This window comes from Rhincodon typus, chromosome 7 (genome assembly GCF_021869965.1).
Source record: "Rhincodon typus isolate 14 chromosome 7, sRhiTyp1.1, whole genome shotgun sequence".
NCBI classification, from domain to species: Eukaryota; Metazoa; Chordata; class Chondrichthyes; order Orectolobiformes; family Rhincodontidae; genus Rhincodon; species Rhincodon typus.
Genome location: NC_063338.1, coordinates 20,835,968 through 20,852,586, shown reverse-complemented (window position 1 = coordinate 20,852,586; position 16,619 = coordinate 20,835,968). Strand labels below are relative to the sequence as shown.

The window sequence follows — 16,619 nt, the reverse complement described above, 5'->3', positions numbered from 1 at the left end:
TTCGAAACGTTAACTCTGTTTTCTCCTTCACAGATGCTGCCAGACCTGCTGAGCTTTTCCAGCAACTTTGTTTTTGTTCCAGCTTGATTGAGTTTTTTTGAAGAGGTGCCAAAGAAGATTGATGAAGGCACAGCTGCAGACATTGTCTCTTTGGACTTCAGTAAAGCATTTGTCAAGGTTCTGCAGACTAGTTAGTAAGGTTAGATCACATGTCATCTGGGGGAGCTAGCCAACTGAATACAAAATTGGATTGAAGGTAGGAGACTTATGGTAGCGCTGGAGGGATTTTTTCAGACTAGAGGCTTGTGATCAGCGGTGTGCCACAAGTATCAGTGCTGGGTCCCCTGCTTTTCATCATACATATAAATGATTTGGATGTGAATATAGGAGGTACGGTTAATAAGTTTGCAGATGACACCAAAGTAGCTGGTGTAGTGGACAGTGAAAATGATTATCCCAGAGTACAATGGGACCTTCATCAGATGAGCCAGCAGGTCGAGGAGTGGCAGGAGTTTAGTTTAGATAAAGGTGAGGTGCTGCATTTTAGTAAGGCAAACCAGGGCAGAATCTATATAGTAAATGGTCAGGCCCTAGGGAGTACTGTCAAACAAAGAGACCTAGGGGTGCAGGTGCATATTTCCTTTAATGCGGAGTCAGAGGTAGACAGGGTAGTGAAGGTGGTGTTTGGCATGCTTACCTTCATTTGTCATATTATTGAGCATAGGAGTTAGGACGTCATGTTGTGGCTGTACAGAACATTGGTGAGGCTACTTTTGGAATACTGCATACAATTCTTGTCGTCCTTCTATAGGAAGAATGTTGTTAAACTTGAGAGGATGCAGAAAAAATTTACAAGGACATTGCCAGGACTTGAGGGTTTGAGCTATAGCGAGAGGCTGGGGCTATTTTCCTTGGAGCGTTGGAGGCTCGGGGTGACCTTATAGAGGTTTATAAAATCATAAGGAACATGGATAGGGTGAATAACCAAGGCTTTTTCTGACGGTGGGTAAGTCCAAAACTAGATGACATAGGTTTAAGCTGAGAGGGAAAGGATTTAAAAAGGACCGGGGGGGGGGGGGGGGGGGGTGTGTAACTTTTTCACGTAGGAGGGTGGTACGTGTCTGCAACAAGGTGCCAGAGGAAATGGAGGAGGCAGGTACAATTACAACATTTAAAAGGCAACTGGATGAGTATATGAATAGTAAAGGTTTAGAGGGATTATAGGCCCATTTGCCAGCTTTTGGCCCAAGTCAGCGATGGTCAGGGATGTCTGGTCAGCGCGGATAAGTTGGACCGATGGGTCTGTTTCCATGCTGGATGACTCTCTGACTCTATAAGTTTGTATAAATGGTGTGCTGGTTTACAGAGGTTAAAAAAAAACTAGTTGAATTAAGGAGAGAATTCTTCGCTGGTAACTGTTAGAGTATTTTTAATCACATTCTTCAATGTTTGTCATCTACTGTGAGTTCAGTAATGCCGAGGTGGACTGTACCTCAGCAGGTTTCTCTAATTCCTTGTACTTTCCAGCAGCAGTTTATATGGTGGTCTATCCTGATTACAATAATAAAACTGTCCTACATTCTGAATTTTAAAGGTAACTGTTTACATCAAAAAGCTTGAGGTTTTAACTCTAATAATTTAGGAAATATAATAAATTAATTATTTAAAAATTTAATGATAATGTAAAAAATAATAACAATTTTTAAAAATGTCAATAATCATTTTGTTTCATTAATTCCTACCAATAAGATCAATATTTACTTCTTCTATGTAGTAAGAAATTTTCTTTCAAAAAACATTCAAAGGTATTATTTAAAGGTTTTCACTGGACCATTTCAATTTCTAGTTCTGAAACCAAAGCCAAGATTTCAAATATAAACACAGAAATGCTGGAAATACTCAGCAGATAAGTGACCTGAAACATTAACCATTTATCTCCCAATAGATGCTGCCTCATCGGTCACAGCTTTTGCACGTGTTCTATTCTTATTTCAAAAATGCAGCATCTCTTCACCGATGCTCCTAGATCGAGAAACCGAGTTTCTCTAGGACTATCAACTTATATTTCAGAGCTCTAGTGTACACAGTATTTTGCTTTCATTGTTTCTTTTACATTCCTTCTTTTGAGATATTATCCAACTTCATTTAAAATATAATAGCTTTCTAATTAACAGCAAATTGTGGAAAAGCATTGTGATCTAAAACCCTTCTCTGTCAAAGAGGTGGAGAAATGGTCTACACCAATGCACAGTGCACACCACTGCTAGTATCTACAAGATACACTGCAGAAATGAATCAAGTTTCCTTCGATAGCATGGCCCAAACCCATGATCACTGCTATCTAGAAGAACAAGGACAGAAGATACATGAAAGCACCTCCACTTGCACATTCCTCTCCAAGTTCTCACTATGTCAACTTGAAAATATATCTCAGTTCCTTCAGTGTTGCTGGGTCAAGTCCTGGAATTCCCTTCCTGACAGCACTGTGGGGTACCATTACCAAATGGACTCTAGGGATTCAAGAAGACAGCTCACCACCAACTTTTCAAGGGCAATAGAAATGGGCAATAAAAACTTACATTGCATGACTGAATAATAAAAATGGTCAATATTAGGAAGCAGGTATGTGATGGAAACAAATTTAATGTACACAATGGAGGAAATGGCCTTCATGTGGTAAAAATCGGCAAAATCAGATTATACCATAGCATTTTATAAATTGGGTAAACTTCAAATCTGCCACATTGTTTCAATCTAACTTACTGACAAGCATCCTAAATGAGAAAAAAAATTCTATTTTTTTAAACAAACAGATTTCAAATCAACAAACTACTGCTACTCTCCCTTACACAGATAATGCAAGCATTTTTAGAGCATTTAATTCATTTGAAAAAATCATTTACAAAAATAAATCAGTTGATACTTAAGTACTTTGCTTTTGCTTGAATCTTGAAAAAAAATTCTTGAGCAGAAATTGAGATGTCCAGGAAACCAACACAACAAACCAGTAACAAAACCACTAACAGCTATTCGAGGATATAAAACTCTTATCCAGCCAGAATATCGTTCATTCCACAATTATTTTAAGAAAACTTTAGCAATGGTTAAAAGAAACTGTTTTATGAGAAAATGAAACATACAATAATTTCAAATATCTCAAAATTTACCAACAACAATCTGCTACTACTCTTCCTCTCGCTCCAAATGAATAGTAACAGCTAATTCATCAATTCTGTGAAGGGAGACTATGGCTATGCTTGCCAGTAAAGGAGTATTACAGCAAAATGTTACAAACTTATGGTAACAAATTTAATTCTTCATATTATCCATCACTGAAACCAACAATACAGTGTGCAACAGCAAGAAATGCTGTGCAGCAGAGTCGTATGGCCAATAGGATCTTGGGCTGCATAGAACATGGAATACAAGATGTAATGTTGAACGTGCTTTGGTCATAATATTTCAGGAAGGACGTTGTGGCATTGAGAAGGATGAACTAGCTCCCTGTCTAATACCCACAGGTAAGCATCCAAGCTACAAAAGAGATCTTTAGAGGCCAAGTTGACTTGTAACAGAAAAGACAGGATTACTGGCGGACCTTATTCAAATATATTTCCTCTTAATTGAAACTTACTTTGTATTCTAAAAGAAATTACACAGTAATTTGAATTAAGCAACATTCAGTTAACAGAAGTGGACTGTTCAGGTTCAACTGACCAGCCAGTTATGGTAGGGGGAAGTAGACTGCATTGCCTTAAAAATGGCAAAAAGAGTGCATTGAACAAAGATGAAATAGGCAAGATGAATGAACAAATCAGACATATGAATGTATAATTTACACAGAGTGGCGAGTTTGGAATAGGCTGTCCTGAAAAGTGAATATTACACCTTCAGTGTTTTTCCAGAAGGAGGTTTGCAGACATTTAACAAATAAAAACAACTGAGGGGTGCAAGCAGTGAATTGTGCATTCTACTGATTGCTTCAATTGTAAAGCTACTAGGCAAATCAAAGCTGTTTTTTTTTTCTGGTCCAGTACTCTCCTGTTATGATAATAATAAAATTATCCCCAGCGCCTTCTATCTTTTGGGTTTAAATCCAGATTAAGAAGAAAATATTATTACTTCCTTAACATTTACAATAAAAGGATATAAAGATCAGAAACCTGAACATTGTGGTTAGAATTCTTTTATACATATTGTTCAGCTATGGTATATACCCATTGTATTTGCATAGTAAAGACATGTGAACAGATTGAAAACAGATTAAATTCATGGACAATATTCTTAAGAATTTTGCAACTATGACACCAGCATATATAATCCCACTTCATGCTGTTTACAGAAGCAGCAATTTGTCTATATTAAAAGCAAGCAAACCCCAAGGTACACCCACAACTCTGTGTTCTGTACCTTTTCCTATTATATCCACGAGGACAGGAGGAGAAAGAAGAGACCACAAGTCAGTGTTCAGCATCATCAGCATATATCACTAAAAAAACTGATAAACCTTTCCTCTATAATAGAAGGAGAATATAACACTCTGCACACAGAAGAAAAACAGCAAATCAGAAAGGATGGGGCAATATTACAGGAAGCATCTCCGTACAAAGTCAAGAGAAAATATAAGCAGCTAAAGTACCTTCCATAAATGTATTATTTCACATCAAAAGAATGCAAACAAGTCAGATCATTGTACGCACTTGTGCTTCATAATCAGAAAAGAAACATTTGGACATATGCAACCATAATACATCACTTTACACAATCTCAAAATGCTTCCACAAATTACTTTTGGAGCACTTTTCTTTTGAACGAAAATGTCATCCAGTTTTCATACAAAGATCTCACAGAGATGACAGACTGAATAATTAATTTTGATATGGTCATTTATGGGCGAAAAATTGGTTTGGAAACATTTTACTCTCTCTGTAAAAAGCAGTACTGGATTTTTTTTGTATCTAAAGCAGAAAATAGAATTTCACTTAAAGGACAGCATTGCTGCATCACCTCAAGACTCTATGTTCCTGGCAGCATAAAATTATGTGGTCACACATTCTGAAATGAGCTTTGAACATGCAAACTTCTGATTCAGTGGTGCAAGTCCACAATACTAAGCCAAGCTCACACTTCAAGTACAGAAGTATGGTGAAAATGATGAAGAGAATAGCCCACATCACAAATCATTGTACTCCAAAAGCAATGCATTCATAGTGATGATGCAATTTATTATTTAAATGAATAATAATCATTTGTTACTGGTTTCTCAATCAGCTCTAATTTTAGAATACAGATCACTTTGTTTATCCTAAAAATGCAACATCACATCACTCCGTCTACTTGGACCAGAAGCCTTCTAATATAGAAATGTAATCTAGAAATTAAAATGTGATCTCACGTTTAAACAGTTGCAAAATACTTTCCCTTATACATGCTGCAAAACCAAAGGCTGCAGTTTTGTTTCCTGTTACCTTCTGTTCTGGAACGCACATGGAAATTTGGAGTTAAGTTGACAATCCTGAATTTCAGAATCCAACTGTAAAATGGTCATGACAGAGTGTTGCCAAAATAGCATCCATCATTACCCCATGTACAAGACATTCATTTTTCAAGATCCAATTGAAATATAAGAATCGCTGATCTACTCTATTGATCTCTCAATCTTGTGCAAGTGGTAACTGGATAGTTCCCCACAGTGATTGTGCAAAATCAGTGAGAGAGGTTACCTTCACCCAACTCAGTGCAACCAATTTAAAGGCCATATAAGCCGAGACCCTACAGGTCCATGCAGAGAGGACATGTGTGTTATCAATGTACTAAAAAAAAGACAACACATGATCAGGATATCTTTTTTTAAATATCAGAGACTTTCTTTAGCTATTTCAAAGGAAACCATCTTAATATTTGGGCAAATTCTACAGTCAAGTCCTGCCAGGATGGGCCCCCCAACACCTCCAAAAGTAACATATTAGAAAATCAAAAATCCACAGCCCATGATTTTCTAATGCTCACTTTACTGGATAGAATATCATGGGTTCTGCAAGGATCCATGCCATGTCCTCCTAGAGCAACAATTTGCTATAATTACACAACTGAAGCAACAGTCCCCTTTAATTATTTTTGTACGATTTTCAAGAGAACTATTAAAGTAAACATACAACATAAATTTGCATCATTAAATTGTAAATGCAGACAAGAGTTCCTGAAAATACATCACAACACAGGCTTAAGCAAAGTAGAGTTCAGATCACAGATTAGTAGCAGGTAGAAGAATTTTCAGTTCAATATTACAACCATCATTTGTTTTTCACTTCAAGTAACTGAACGGTTAGAAAGACGGTGGAAGATTTCTACCTTACCAAATACAAGTGCCAGTCCATGTGATGTTCCCACTGCTATTACATTTGATACAACCTAGAGAACCAAAAAGGGTTTTTAAAAATAAACAAGTACGTTCAGAAATTCTTGGCTTCAATATGATCTTTCCTGTTCCAGCAAAGATGAAATCCTGTGCACTTCAAATACCATAATTTCTAAGGATATCAGAACACACCACTTGCAATTTGCCTCCAAACCACCTACCGACCAGACTTGGAAATATATCGCTGCTCCTTCAGTGTCGTTGGGTCAAAATCCTGGAGTTCAATTCCTAATAGCATCATGGACCACAGTGGTTCAAGAAGGGAGCTAATCACCACCTTCTCAAGGGCAAATAGAGACTGTCAATAAATGCTGGCCCAACCAGCAATGCCCCACGAGTGAATTTAAAAGAAAGCTCCGTCGATTCTAGTTATGTTGCTTTAATTCATTTCCTACTCTTAAGCTCCATTCAAAAACAAAATCCCCCAAAAAATAACTAGTGAATTCTGTTTCAACCTTTACCTCCCTTGATACAAGTCACAGCACTGTGTGCTGTTTGAAAATGCACTGTTAGAGGGCCTGACTCCAAAGCTGAGCACTACTTTGAGATAAGCCAGTCTGAAAATGGAACCAGGTATTCTCAGGCCACAGCAACATTAATAAGCATCTCTCCTCATGGTATCTAATTCTGTTATTAGGATGTTAAAATACTTGGGAGCTATCAAATGTAAATATGAAAATATATGCACATATAAAGACCTCTTGTGGTATTGTGGTAGCATCCCTACCTCTGAGCTAGGAGGCCTGGGTTCAAATCCCACCTGCTCCAGAGGTGTGTAATAACATCTCTGAACAAGTTCATTAAAGTAACTATAAAAGGGATCTTCCAGCTATTGTGGTGCAGTGGTAGTGTCCAACCCAGTTAAGTATCTATTAAACGCATATTCAGAAGTGTCAGACAGAAGGTTTGAGAGTTTCATGGTATATGGTTCATTGAAATAAACCTAACTGGAAAGCTATCATCCTGGATTTTGACTAAAAGCATTGACAGCTAGTGTAAAACATTTTCAACACAGCTTTGCTGGGGAGATTCTCTGAAACCAATTTTGAAGAAAAACAATGAAATCAAATCAAATCAAAACTACTGTCAGAAGAAATAAATGCTCACCAATCACATAGTGCAAATACCAGTCTGGTTTTGAGGCAGGCAGCTGAATGCAATAGTGGTCCTTCCATTTAATAGCCCAATAACTGCTAATGTTCAGGTGAAAGGGGCATGGGTTAAATAAGCATTGAGTCCTCTGAGCTACTGAGCAACTAAAGACATTACCCACTTAATTATTGCCTGACCACTTCAATATGCTCTTTATGGAAAATGAAAAGCACGAATTTTCATTAACTTACAATCATACCTTGTGTTGTCATTATTTTAAACAGATCCAGCTCATAAAATAACCAATTTCACTTGCCTCTCAATAATTCCCATTTGCTGACTGACACATATATGTAAATTCTACGCTTTAACAAAATATTTACATCAGTATAATCATGTAGGCTTGTACGATTGTGCAGTCATGTACTTACAACAGCAGTGGGCAATCCTGCGTCTACTCTATCCTGTAAAATAAAATGTTGAAATTTTGACTATGGGAATAATCCCATCTCACTGACTAACAACTGTATTCAAAATGCACAGTGTCATTAATGTGACTAAATTAAAAAACAAATATCAGATCACTAAACAGGAAGATGTGTAAGTTATACATGAGACAACAAACCAGACATTTCTGTCAATGAAATGGTAGGATTAATAATGCTTACTAGTATTCAGGTGCAAATATTAGTGTTAAATATACAGCTGAAAATGGAAATCCAAAGGTTTCTGTCCCAGTTGTGCTATTCGACAGTTAGCTTCATAAAAGCATTACCTTGTTGTCTGCTTCCAAGTTAAATGCATTGAACATCTTGAAGATACTACACTTGTGTGGAAAATGCAAGATAAATGCATTACAAAAAATTAAGTCCTGTCCATTTCTGTCCAAGTAATGAAATTTCATCACTCAGTTAAAAGGTAACGGATCTCATGGTATTTTCAAACCCACAAGGCAGAGGACACGAAATTGAGTATATGCAAGACAGAGACCAATCAAGATTTGGTTAACAATGGATGTAGGGATACCGTGGGAAGGTTGAAAGGCAGCATACTCCTAATGTTCTTACCCATTTAACAACGAATCCGACATTATTCACTGGTACTGAAAATTAACCATTACAAGCCTGGAGTTTTAATCCATCAAGTTTTAATTGCCGAAGATAACAAAAATATGAATTGGTTTCAACCATTTTGTTGCCTCTCCTTCTGATTCCAATTTACAAATTGTTATAGCCCATTGTATCTGCACTGACTTTATGAGCAAATCCACTGCATTTTCCTAAATCCATGAGCATTGTTTAAATAAAAATAATCATCCAATGCCCTCTCAAGGATCTCAATTGAACTTTCCTCCACCACACTTCCAGATAGTGCATTACAGACTCTAACTATTCACTGTGAGAAAATGTTTTTATTCACCTGTCACAGGGTTTTTATTCACCTCGTGTCTGTTTAGTTTGTAAAATACTTTAAAAATGTAACTTCTTGGTTTTCAATCTTTTTATGAGCAAGAACAATTTCTCTCTACTCCATATAGACCCCTCAATATTTTGAAAGCTTGTATCAAATACTTTAACTTTCTCCTTCCCCAAAAAAAAACTCGCAAATCTCTACTCTATCATCATAAGTGAAGTTTCTCATCCTTGGAAACCTCTTCTGCACTCTCTTCAATGCATTAGCATTCTTCCTATAGAATATTCCAGAACTGAACAGCATATTCCAGCTGATATCTAATCAGTGTCCTATCTCAGTTCACCATAACTTCCCTGCTCTTGTACTCTATGCCCTGTTTAATGAAGCTGACAATGCTGTGTGTTTTTTAACAGCTTTCTCTGCCTGCCCTGCTACCTTTATTGACTTACTCACAAACACAACTAGTTCTTTCCACTCCTGCGCATCCTTCAGAATATTATCCTTTATTTTGTATTGTCTCTCCACGTTCTTTCTACCAAAAACAGGAAAACAGATATCATGACCAATCCACTATACTTACAATGAAGCAGGAACCAAACCATGCTTAGCCAAAAGACACAATTCCATGCATCTTTCACCATCACAGAGGAAATATGTAAAATAATTTCCAGAGAAGCAAAGAGAGATACTTACTGCTGCAGACACCACTTGTGCAGAAACTCCTTTAAGGACTGATCGTCGTACAACCGAACCATGAATGCCTGAGTTAGCATCTGAAATTTTTTTCCTGCTGGATGATGCCATTGGGGAGGAAAAAATAGCAGTGAGATGCGCATCTTCCTAGCTTTACTTTATTCTGTCACTAACTCATCCACATTTTAAAAGAAATTATAATCCAGATCCTTCAGAATAAATCAATATCAATCAAGACCAGTGAATGGTATCTGTTACAGAAGTCAACAGCAGGCATTATGCAACTTACTTCACAGTTGAAGTGTCATTATAATCCTCTGACAAACATGAACAGTTCTTTTTTAAATCATAACTTCTATTAACATCAAGTTTCAAATATTCTGCCTCCGTTCCCAAAGTAGATTCCCATTGGTAAAACAGAAGGCAGCAACCTACAATGATCCAGCCCAAGATTTGTTGTGATGAAATGATAGATGGCTTAATTTTCTGAAATCCTTACAATTAATACAAATGGTTTGTCACTAAACTTTTGTAAAAGTCATGGTCAATTGTAATTATGGAGAAAGCAGACAATCATGCAAATAGGTAATATAAGATATATATAAGATTACTGTATCATTATTATTTTAACAAGTACCTGTGACATGCAAGAATCAGAAAATCCCTACAGTGTGGAAGCAAGCCATTCGGCCCTCTGACCCTCCGAACAGCATCCCACCCAGACCCACCCTACCCCAGAATCCTGCGTTTCCCATGGCTAATCTAGCTAGCCTGCACACTATGGGCAATTTAGCACGGCCAAGCCAACTAACCTGCACATCTTTGGACTGCGAGAGAAAACCAGAGCAACTGGAGGAAATCTACGCAGACATGGAGAGAATGTGCAAAATCCACACAGACAGTCACCAGAGGCTGGAATCAAACCCAGGCCCATGATGCTGTGAGGCAGCAGTGCTAACCCCTGAGCTACCATGCTGTCCCAGACACATCAAGAAACACATCAATTAAATTCCAGACTCTGACTTATTTCCTATTTGTTATTCCTAATATAAACAATTATTCCACGCACTAAACATTTGAACCTTTAGTGAAGTCACAGTGTTTGCTACACTCCCAGTTATTTATTATTCTACTTAAAGCTAACTCATTGAGTAGATTTCAGTTTGTAGGCTCACTGGCCGTCCATTACATAGTCCATCAGAGTACCTATTAAATGTCTAGTTCATGGCACAGTAACAAGCAGGAGAGCCATCAGTAGTTAAAACAGAGACTGCTAATCAATTTAAACTCAGTAAGAAAAAATACACACAAAGTAAAGGCACTTTTAAGCTTAATTTCGATACAAATGGTTTCCAAGACGTTTCAGTACTTTTCACCTCATCAATTTTTATTTATTGAATAAAAATAATTTAATGCTCCCTGTAAACTCTTACCGCTTTAAATTTGTTCTGTCTCCACTATCAGAACTAGCAAGAGATGAAGTTTCACCCGAATGCGTATCAATGCTGTCCATATTCAAGAGGGCTGGATCCTCCAATATAAATGACTCATCTTCATCTTCCGTCTGCGTGGGGATGGAAATCACAGAAAGAGAAAAGAAAAGGCTTTACAGTTTATGTATATTTTTGTCCTACCTCACTTCTTTTGTTAATTCATTCACAGATGGAGGCATCACTGACAAAGCCATTTATGGCTTGTTCCTAACTGTCCTTAAGAAATTGATGGTGAACTACCTTTTTGAGTAAAACTGAGTAGCTTGCTAGACCATTTCAAATGGGCTGGTGCCATAGAAGCTAAACCAGAAAAGGATTGCAAGCTTATTTCCCTAAAAGGATGCTAGTGAACCAGATGGGTTTTTACATTAATCAGTACTTTCATGGCCTTCATTACTGATACTAATTTTTCATTCCAGATTTTACTTTTTGAATTGAAATCTGCCTGCTGCAGTGGTCAAATTTCAATTCATATCTCTCGATCATTAGTCTAGAAACACAACCACAATGCTACTGTAATCCTAGCATAGACCTTATTCTTACCCAGAGCTAAAAGCACACACAAAATAAAGCAATTCCTCTTTTGCCTCCTGTAGCTGCTCCACTTTCTAAATATGGTGTCATGTGATTGTTTAAGATAGGGTACAGTACTTTGTCAGTGAACAAGGAAACATGAATAACACAGGAGTGAAGAGGGAGCAATGATAACACAAACACACACATGGTGCAATCTGATTCAATAATACAAAAATGGACATTCTTCACGTAAATACATTAATCAAATTAGATTGATGAAGGCTCTTGACACAAAAGATGGTACACTTTTCTGAACACTTAACCATATTCTGTTCGCTGATATGTTTCTCAATAATTGTGGAATGCAGTGTCAACGGCTGGTAAGAATGCATAACCCACGCAGCATTGCATGGAAATCTCAATATTTTTATTTAACTACATTAATTACATTAAACTTTCTTAGAATACCTAACTTGCAATTCACACTTTTGAGCACGGCAAATACAAATTCAGATTTTCCATTTTCACAGAATCAACATACATCTCTAACACGGTAGAATTTCCACCTGTCATGGAGATACGCCAGACAGTCTTCTGACCTTGGGGAAGGATGCACGCTGAAACTGTGTTAGGGAGTACAGCTAGCTTGTGGGACCAGGAAGCACAAATTTTCCACTCTAGACTCCAAAGAACTGTCACAGAGTGGCAACTCTTGACAGCCTCTGACCAGGCAGTGCAGTCCATTCCTTCTCCCCCCACCCCACCACCTCTCCGGTGACCTTAGCATTGTAGCCTTTGTAATCGTTTGTTATGAAATTTTAAAATTAAACATCGCAAATTACACACACAAAATGACGGAAAGTGGACAAGAAATCACGACCAAAGCCTTTAGGAATTCTGGGGAGGCCTCAGGCAAACATTAAGCTACTGTTTTTATTTGTGGATCAGTGGAATGTGGATTTCAGGAAATGCGTTTTTTTTAAAATCGGTCAATTTCACAACCCCTTTCAGAGAAGTAGTAACTTACTGACCCTTCCGTGATCCTCTCCTTAATTTACAATTCCAAAGAACACAAGGTGAAATATTTGTTATCCAGCCTTTAAAAAGGTGTAACTATCTTAATCTAAGCACAGGGCTTACCTCATTCAGTATACTTTCTAGAGTAGGTGGAGTATCGACTTGGGGAATATCAAACTCCTTGTCATCAATCTGCACGGAAAAAAAATGAGAAATTCATTTTTTGATGAAATCATCTTTGAATAAGTGATACATTAAAAACGCCAACAAGGTCAGCATTGCAACTATTGTAACAGGAAATGCCTTTGACACTACTCACAAACACCACCAGGCCATTGCCTCCCATTAAAATCAAGCACACTACTAATGGCAGCTTGCACTGCTAAGAGTCAAAGTGCATTCATGCCATGGTCTCTCTTGAGTGTTTGGGTATTGACAATCCGGGGTTTGTTAGGAAGCAGTCCATGGAGTCATGGGAAAGCGGGAAACTCAAGTTTGGGGCTGGATGGCTGAATGAATGGTAATAATGAAGGTGGGCAATTCAAGATAGGTTAGGATCTCATATAGCATAGTAGAGACATGAAGCTGCAGGAGCATGAGGAGTAAGGGAGTTTCTCATACATTCTCACTATAGCCTCAACATGATGAGAATGTATCACCAACAAGGGTATGACAACTCACAAAATCATGGGCTTTGGGGTAAATGAGGAAAATTAACAACAATAAAGGAGCAGAACAGAAATGTGTGGAGGCTGAAAAGTCATTGGGGAATCAGGGACACAAAAGGGGACGTGAAGGTTGGTGGTAGGATCATCATTCATCTCTGGTGGAAACTGCATGTCACTTTTAAGGACATGAAGCTGAAATCTAGCTTTCTTCATCCCAAACTCAACTGTACAATAATGAGAGAAGTTCACTCTACTGCAAGCCCATAGATAACCTCACAATGCTTTACTTCTCTAGCTTCCACCCTGAACATATTGAAGTAGCCATCACCCACGGACAAGACCTGCACACACACAGGATCTACTCATGAGGAAGGATGCGACAGACAACAACAAACGGTAAAAGATGCCATAATTGGAACAGGATATGATGCTCAACTCATTGATCACTGGTTCCAACGTGCCACCGCTAAAAACCACAATGACCTCCTCAGATGACAGACATGGGACACAACCGATAAAGTACCCTTCATTGTTCAGTACAGAAACCACGTCATGTTCTTTGCAGCGTTCAACAGGTCATCGATGATGACGAGCATCTCGCCAAGATCATCCCTACACCTCCAATTCTCGCCTTCAAACAAAAGCCTAACCTCAAATAGACCATCATTCACTGCAAACTACCCAGCCTTCAGGAGAACATCGACCACAACACCACACAGCCTGCCACGGCAACCTGTGCAAGAGGTGCCAGATCATCAACATGGATACTGCCATCACACGTGGGAACAACACCCACCATATACACGGTACATACTCATGCGGCTCTGCCAATGTTGTCTACCTCGTACACTGCAGGAAAGGATGCCCCGAGGCATAGTATATTAGCTAGACCATACAGATGCTACGATGACAGATGAACAGACACCACACAAGGGCCAGGCAGGAGTATTCCCTCCCAGTCGGGGAACATTTCAGCGGTCATTCAACTTTTTCAACTTTTTATTCATTCCAAACAGCTGACCTCAGGGCATGCAAACAACAGAAACACAGATGGTGGCATACATGTACACAATTACATACACAACACAAAAAAAAATGAAAGTGAAAGCAAAACCTTGAGAAACCAATTAATGCTGGAACTACAAAAACACATAATTGTGAATACGCTATCCCTGAATCTTTGCTGAATTGTTGTACTAGACAGTCATCTAGAGAACATCAAACACCACTTATATTGCATCTTGATGATAACTAACCATCCTAAGACACTTATCATGAGTTTTAAAGAGCTAAATAAGACACTGAGTCGCAAAAGATATAAGAGCGGCTGGAGGTTCTACAAGTAGCTTTTAAGATGTGTCTTAAAGGAACAAAGTGAGGATGAAAATCAGAGAGGTTTATGGACAATATTCCAGAACCTACAGTCCAGGTAGCCAATGGTGAATTGATTAAAGTCAGTGATAATGAAGAGGCCTGAATTGGATTTCAGAGTTTCACAATTTCAGAAAATTGGTATTCATGGAGTTCACCATTGAGCCAGGTAACCAAATTGAGGTGACAGTAGTAACTGCAGATGCTGGAGAATCTGAGATAACAAGGTATAGAGCTGGATGAACACAGCAGACCAAGCAGCATCAGCTCCTCTGATGCTGCTTGGCCTGCTGTGTTCATCCAGCGCTACACCCTGTTAACCAAATTGAGGTAATCAGCTCTGAGGAAGAGTCACCGGACCCAAAACGTTAACTCTGTTTTCTCCTCCACAGATGCTGCCAGACCTGCTGAACTTTTCCAGCAACTTTGTTTTCGTTCCTGATTTACAGCATCCGCAGTTCTTTTGGTTTTTATTAACCAAGTTGAGGCGCTACTTTAGCTATTTTATTCTGAGAGGCACCACATGTCACATTCAGTATCAAAACAGAAACTGCTGAAAAAAAATTACTTTCTCTCCACAGATGCCGCCAGACCCACTGAGTGTTTCCAGCGATTTCTGTTCTTGTTTCTGATTGCCAGCATCAGTTTTATGTCACTTTCAGAATCACGGTCACAAACGCAGTCCCGGACAAGGTGCAGTTACACGGTCAGCTGTCAAAACATTGTTTAAGTTACATTGACAACGGTGTGGTCATCTCCCACCTGCTGCTTGGCACTGCAATGTAAACCCCACCCGGATCAGGACCCAAATGAGAAGGACAACAATTCTGTGTGTCCAAGTGTGTGGAGGATACCTGGCACACAGGTTTGAGTCTGGCTCCAGGTTTGCAGCTGGAGTGAATGACTGCAGGAGCTCAGACTTCAATGTGCATTGAAGAAGGGACAAATAATGTACCACCGGGATGCTGAGTGGGTACCTGTCACTTGGCCTAGGGAGTGGGTAAAGGAAATCACCAGGCCCCGGGGCCTGGGGCTGGAGTTCGAGTTACACACCAGCCTCTACTCACCCCCTCCGCCTCGGTCAGGTTGAGCTGGGAGGAAGCCGAAGCCAGGCTCCGAGTCTCGGGCGACTCCGACATCCTGATCCCTGATCCCTGATCCCTGCTCCTGCTCCGCCGCCGAGCCCCCGTCTCCCGTCCCCACAGACCACAGACGGGCCGCTGGCTGGCGACCAGAGCCGGCCACGCCCACTCCCAGCCTCGCCCACTCACTGCCCTCTCACCACGACAACTTCCCCGCCCCCTTCCCTGACTGACAGCCATCTCGACCAATCCGATGGCCACATAGTCTATTGACAGCTGCCCCGTCGGGCGGGCACAGAACAAAGCTGCAGTGATACCCCGCAGGGGTGTACTCACAACTCTGAATGGGGAACGGTGCAGGGACAGGTTTAACCAGAATACAGCATTCATACATTACCTTTTAAGTTCAAGTTGTTAGACCTCTGATTTGGATAATCTACGATGAAATTGACTAGCTACATTTCACTTGCTCAAATTGAGCTTAAACATGAAATTAAGATGTTGGAGAAACTCAACAGGTCTGGCAGCAAGTGTGGAGTAAAATGGTAAGTTTCTCCAGGGTATAATAATGAACTATTTCCACTAGTTGAAGATTTAAGAACTAGGGGGCATAGTCTGAGAATTCGAGCCAGACTGTTCAAGAGAGACAAAATCAGCAATTCCCTGGAAAAACTCAGCAGGTCTGTCAGCATGTGTGGAGAGAAAACTGAAGAAGGGGCAACGAACCCGAAACATGAACTCTGCTTTCTCTCCACAGATGTTGCCAGACTTGCTGAGTTTTTTCCAGGAATTTTTTTGATTTTTTTTTCTGATTTCCAGCATCCACAGTTTTGTTTTGTTCTGGAGTGATGTTAGA

At 39.3% G+C, this 16,619-nt stretch overlaps 1 protein-coding gene across 5 annotated transcripts in view; it reads right to left on the bottom strand.

Moving 5' to 3' along the window:
* Positions 1-15,909, bottom strand: part of vps8 (VPS8 subunit of CORVET complex) — a 518,442-nt gene extending 502,533 nt beyond the window's left edge. For 2 of the 5 annotated variants that reach the window (XM_048598732.1, XM_048598734.1), the window contains exons 1-6: positions 15,749-15,899; positions 12,766-12,834; positions 11,050-11,180; positions 9,617-9,713; positions 7,942-7,974; positions 6,357-6,411 (exon numbers count right to left, since the gene is read on the bottom strand). In XM_048598732.1, coding sequence (XP_048454689.1) covers positions 6,357-6,411; positions 7,942-7,974; positions 9,617-9,713; positions 11,050-11,180; positions 12,766-12,834; positions 15,749-15,820 — 457 coding nt within the window. In that variant the 5' untranslated portion in view covers positions 15,821-15,899. Of the gene's footprint in view, positions 1-4,410; positions 4,417-6,356; positions 6,412-7,941; positions 7,975-9,616; positions 9,714-11,049; positions 11,181-12,765; positions 12,835-15,748 lie in introns of all 5 variants that reach the window. The other 3 variants (XM_048598730.1, XM_048598733.1, XM_048598731.1) reach the window with 3 other exon arrangements.
* Between the last annotated feature and the right edge of the window lie 710 nt (positions 15,910-16,619).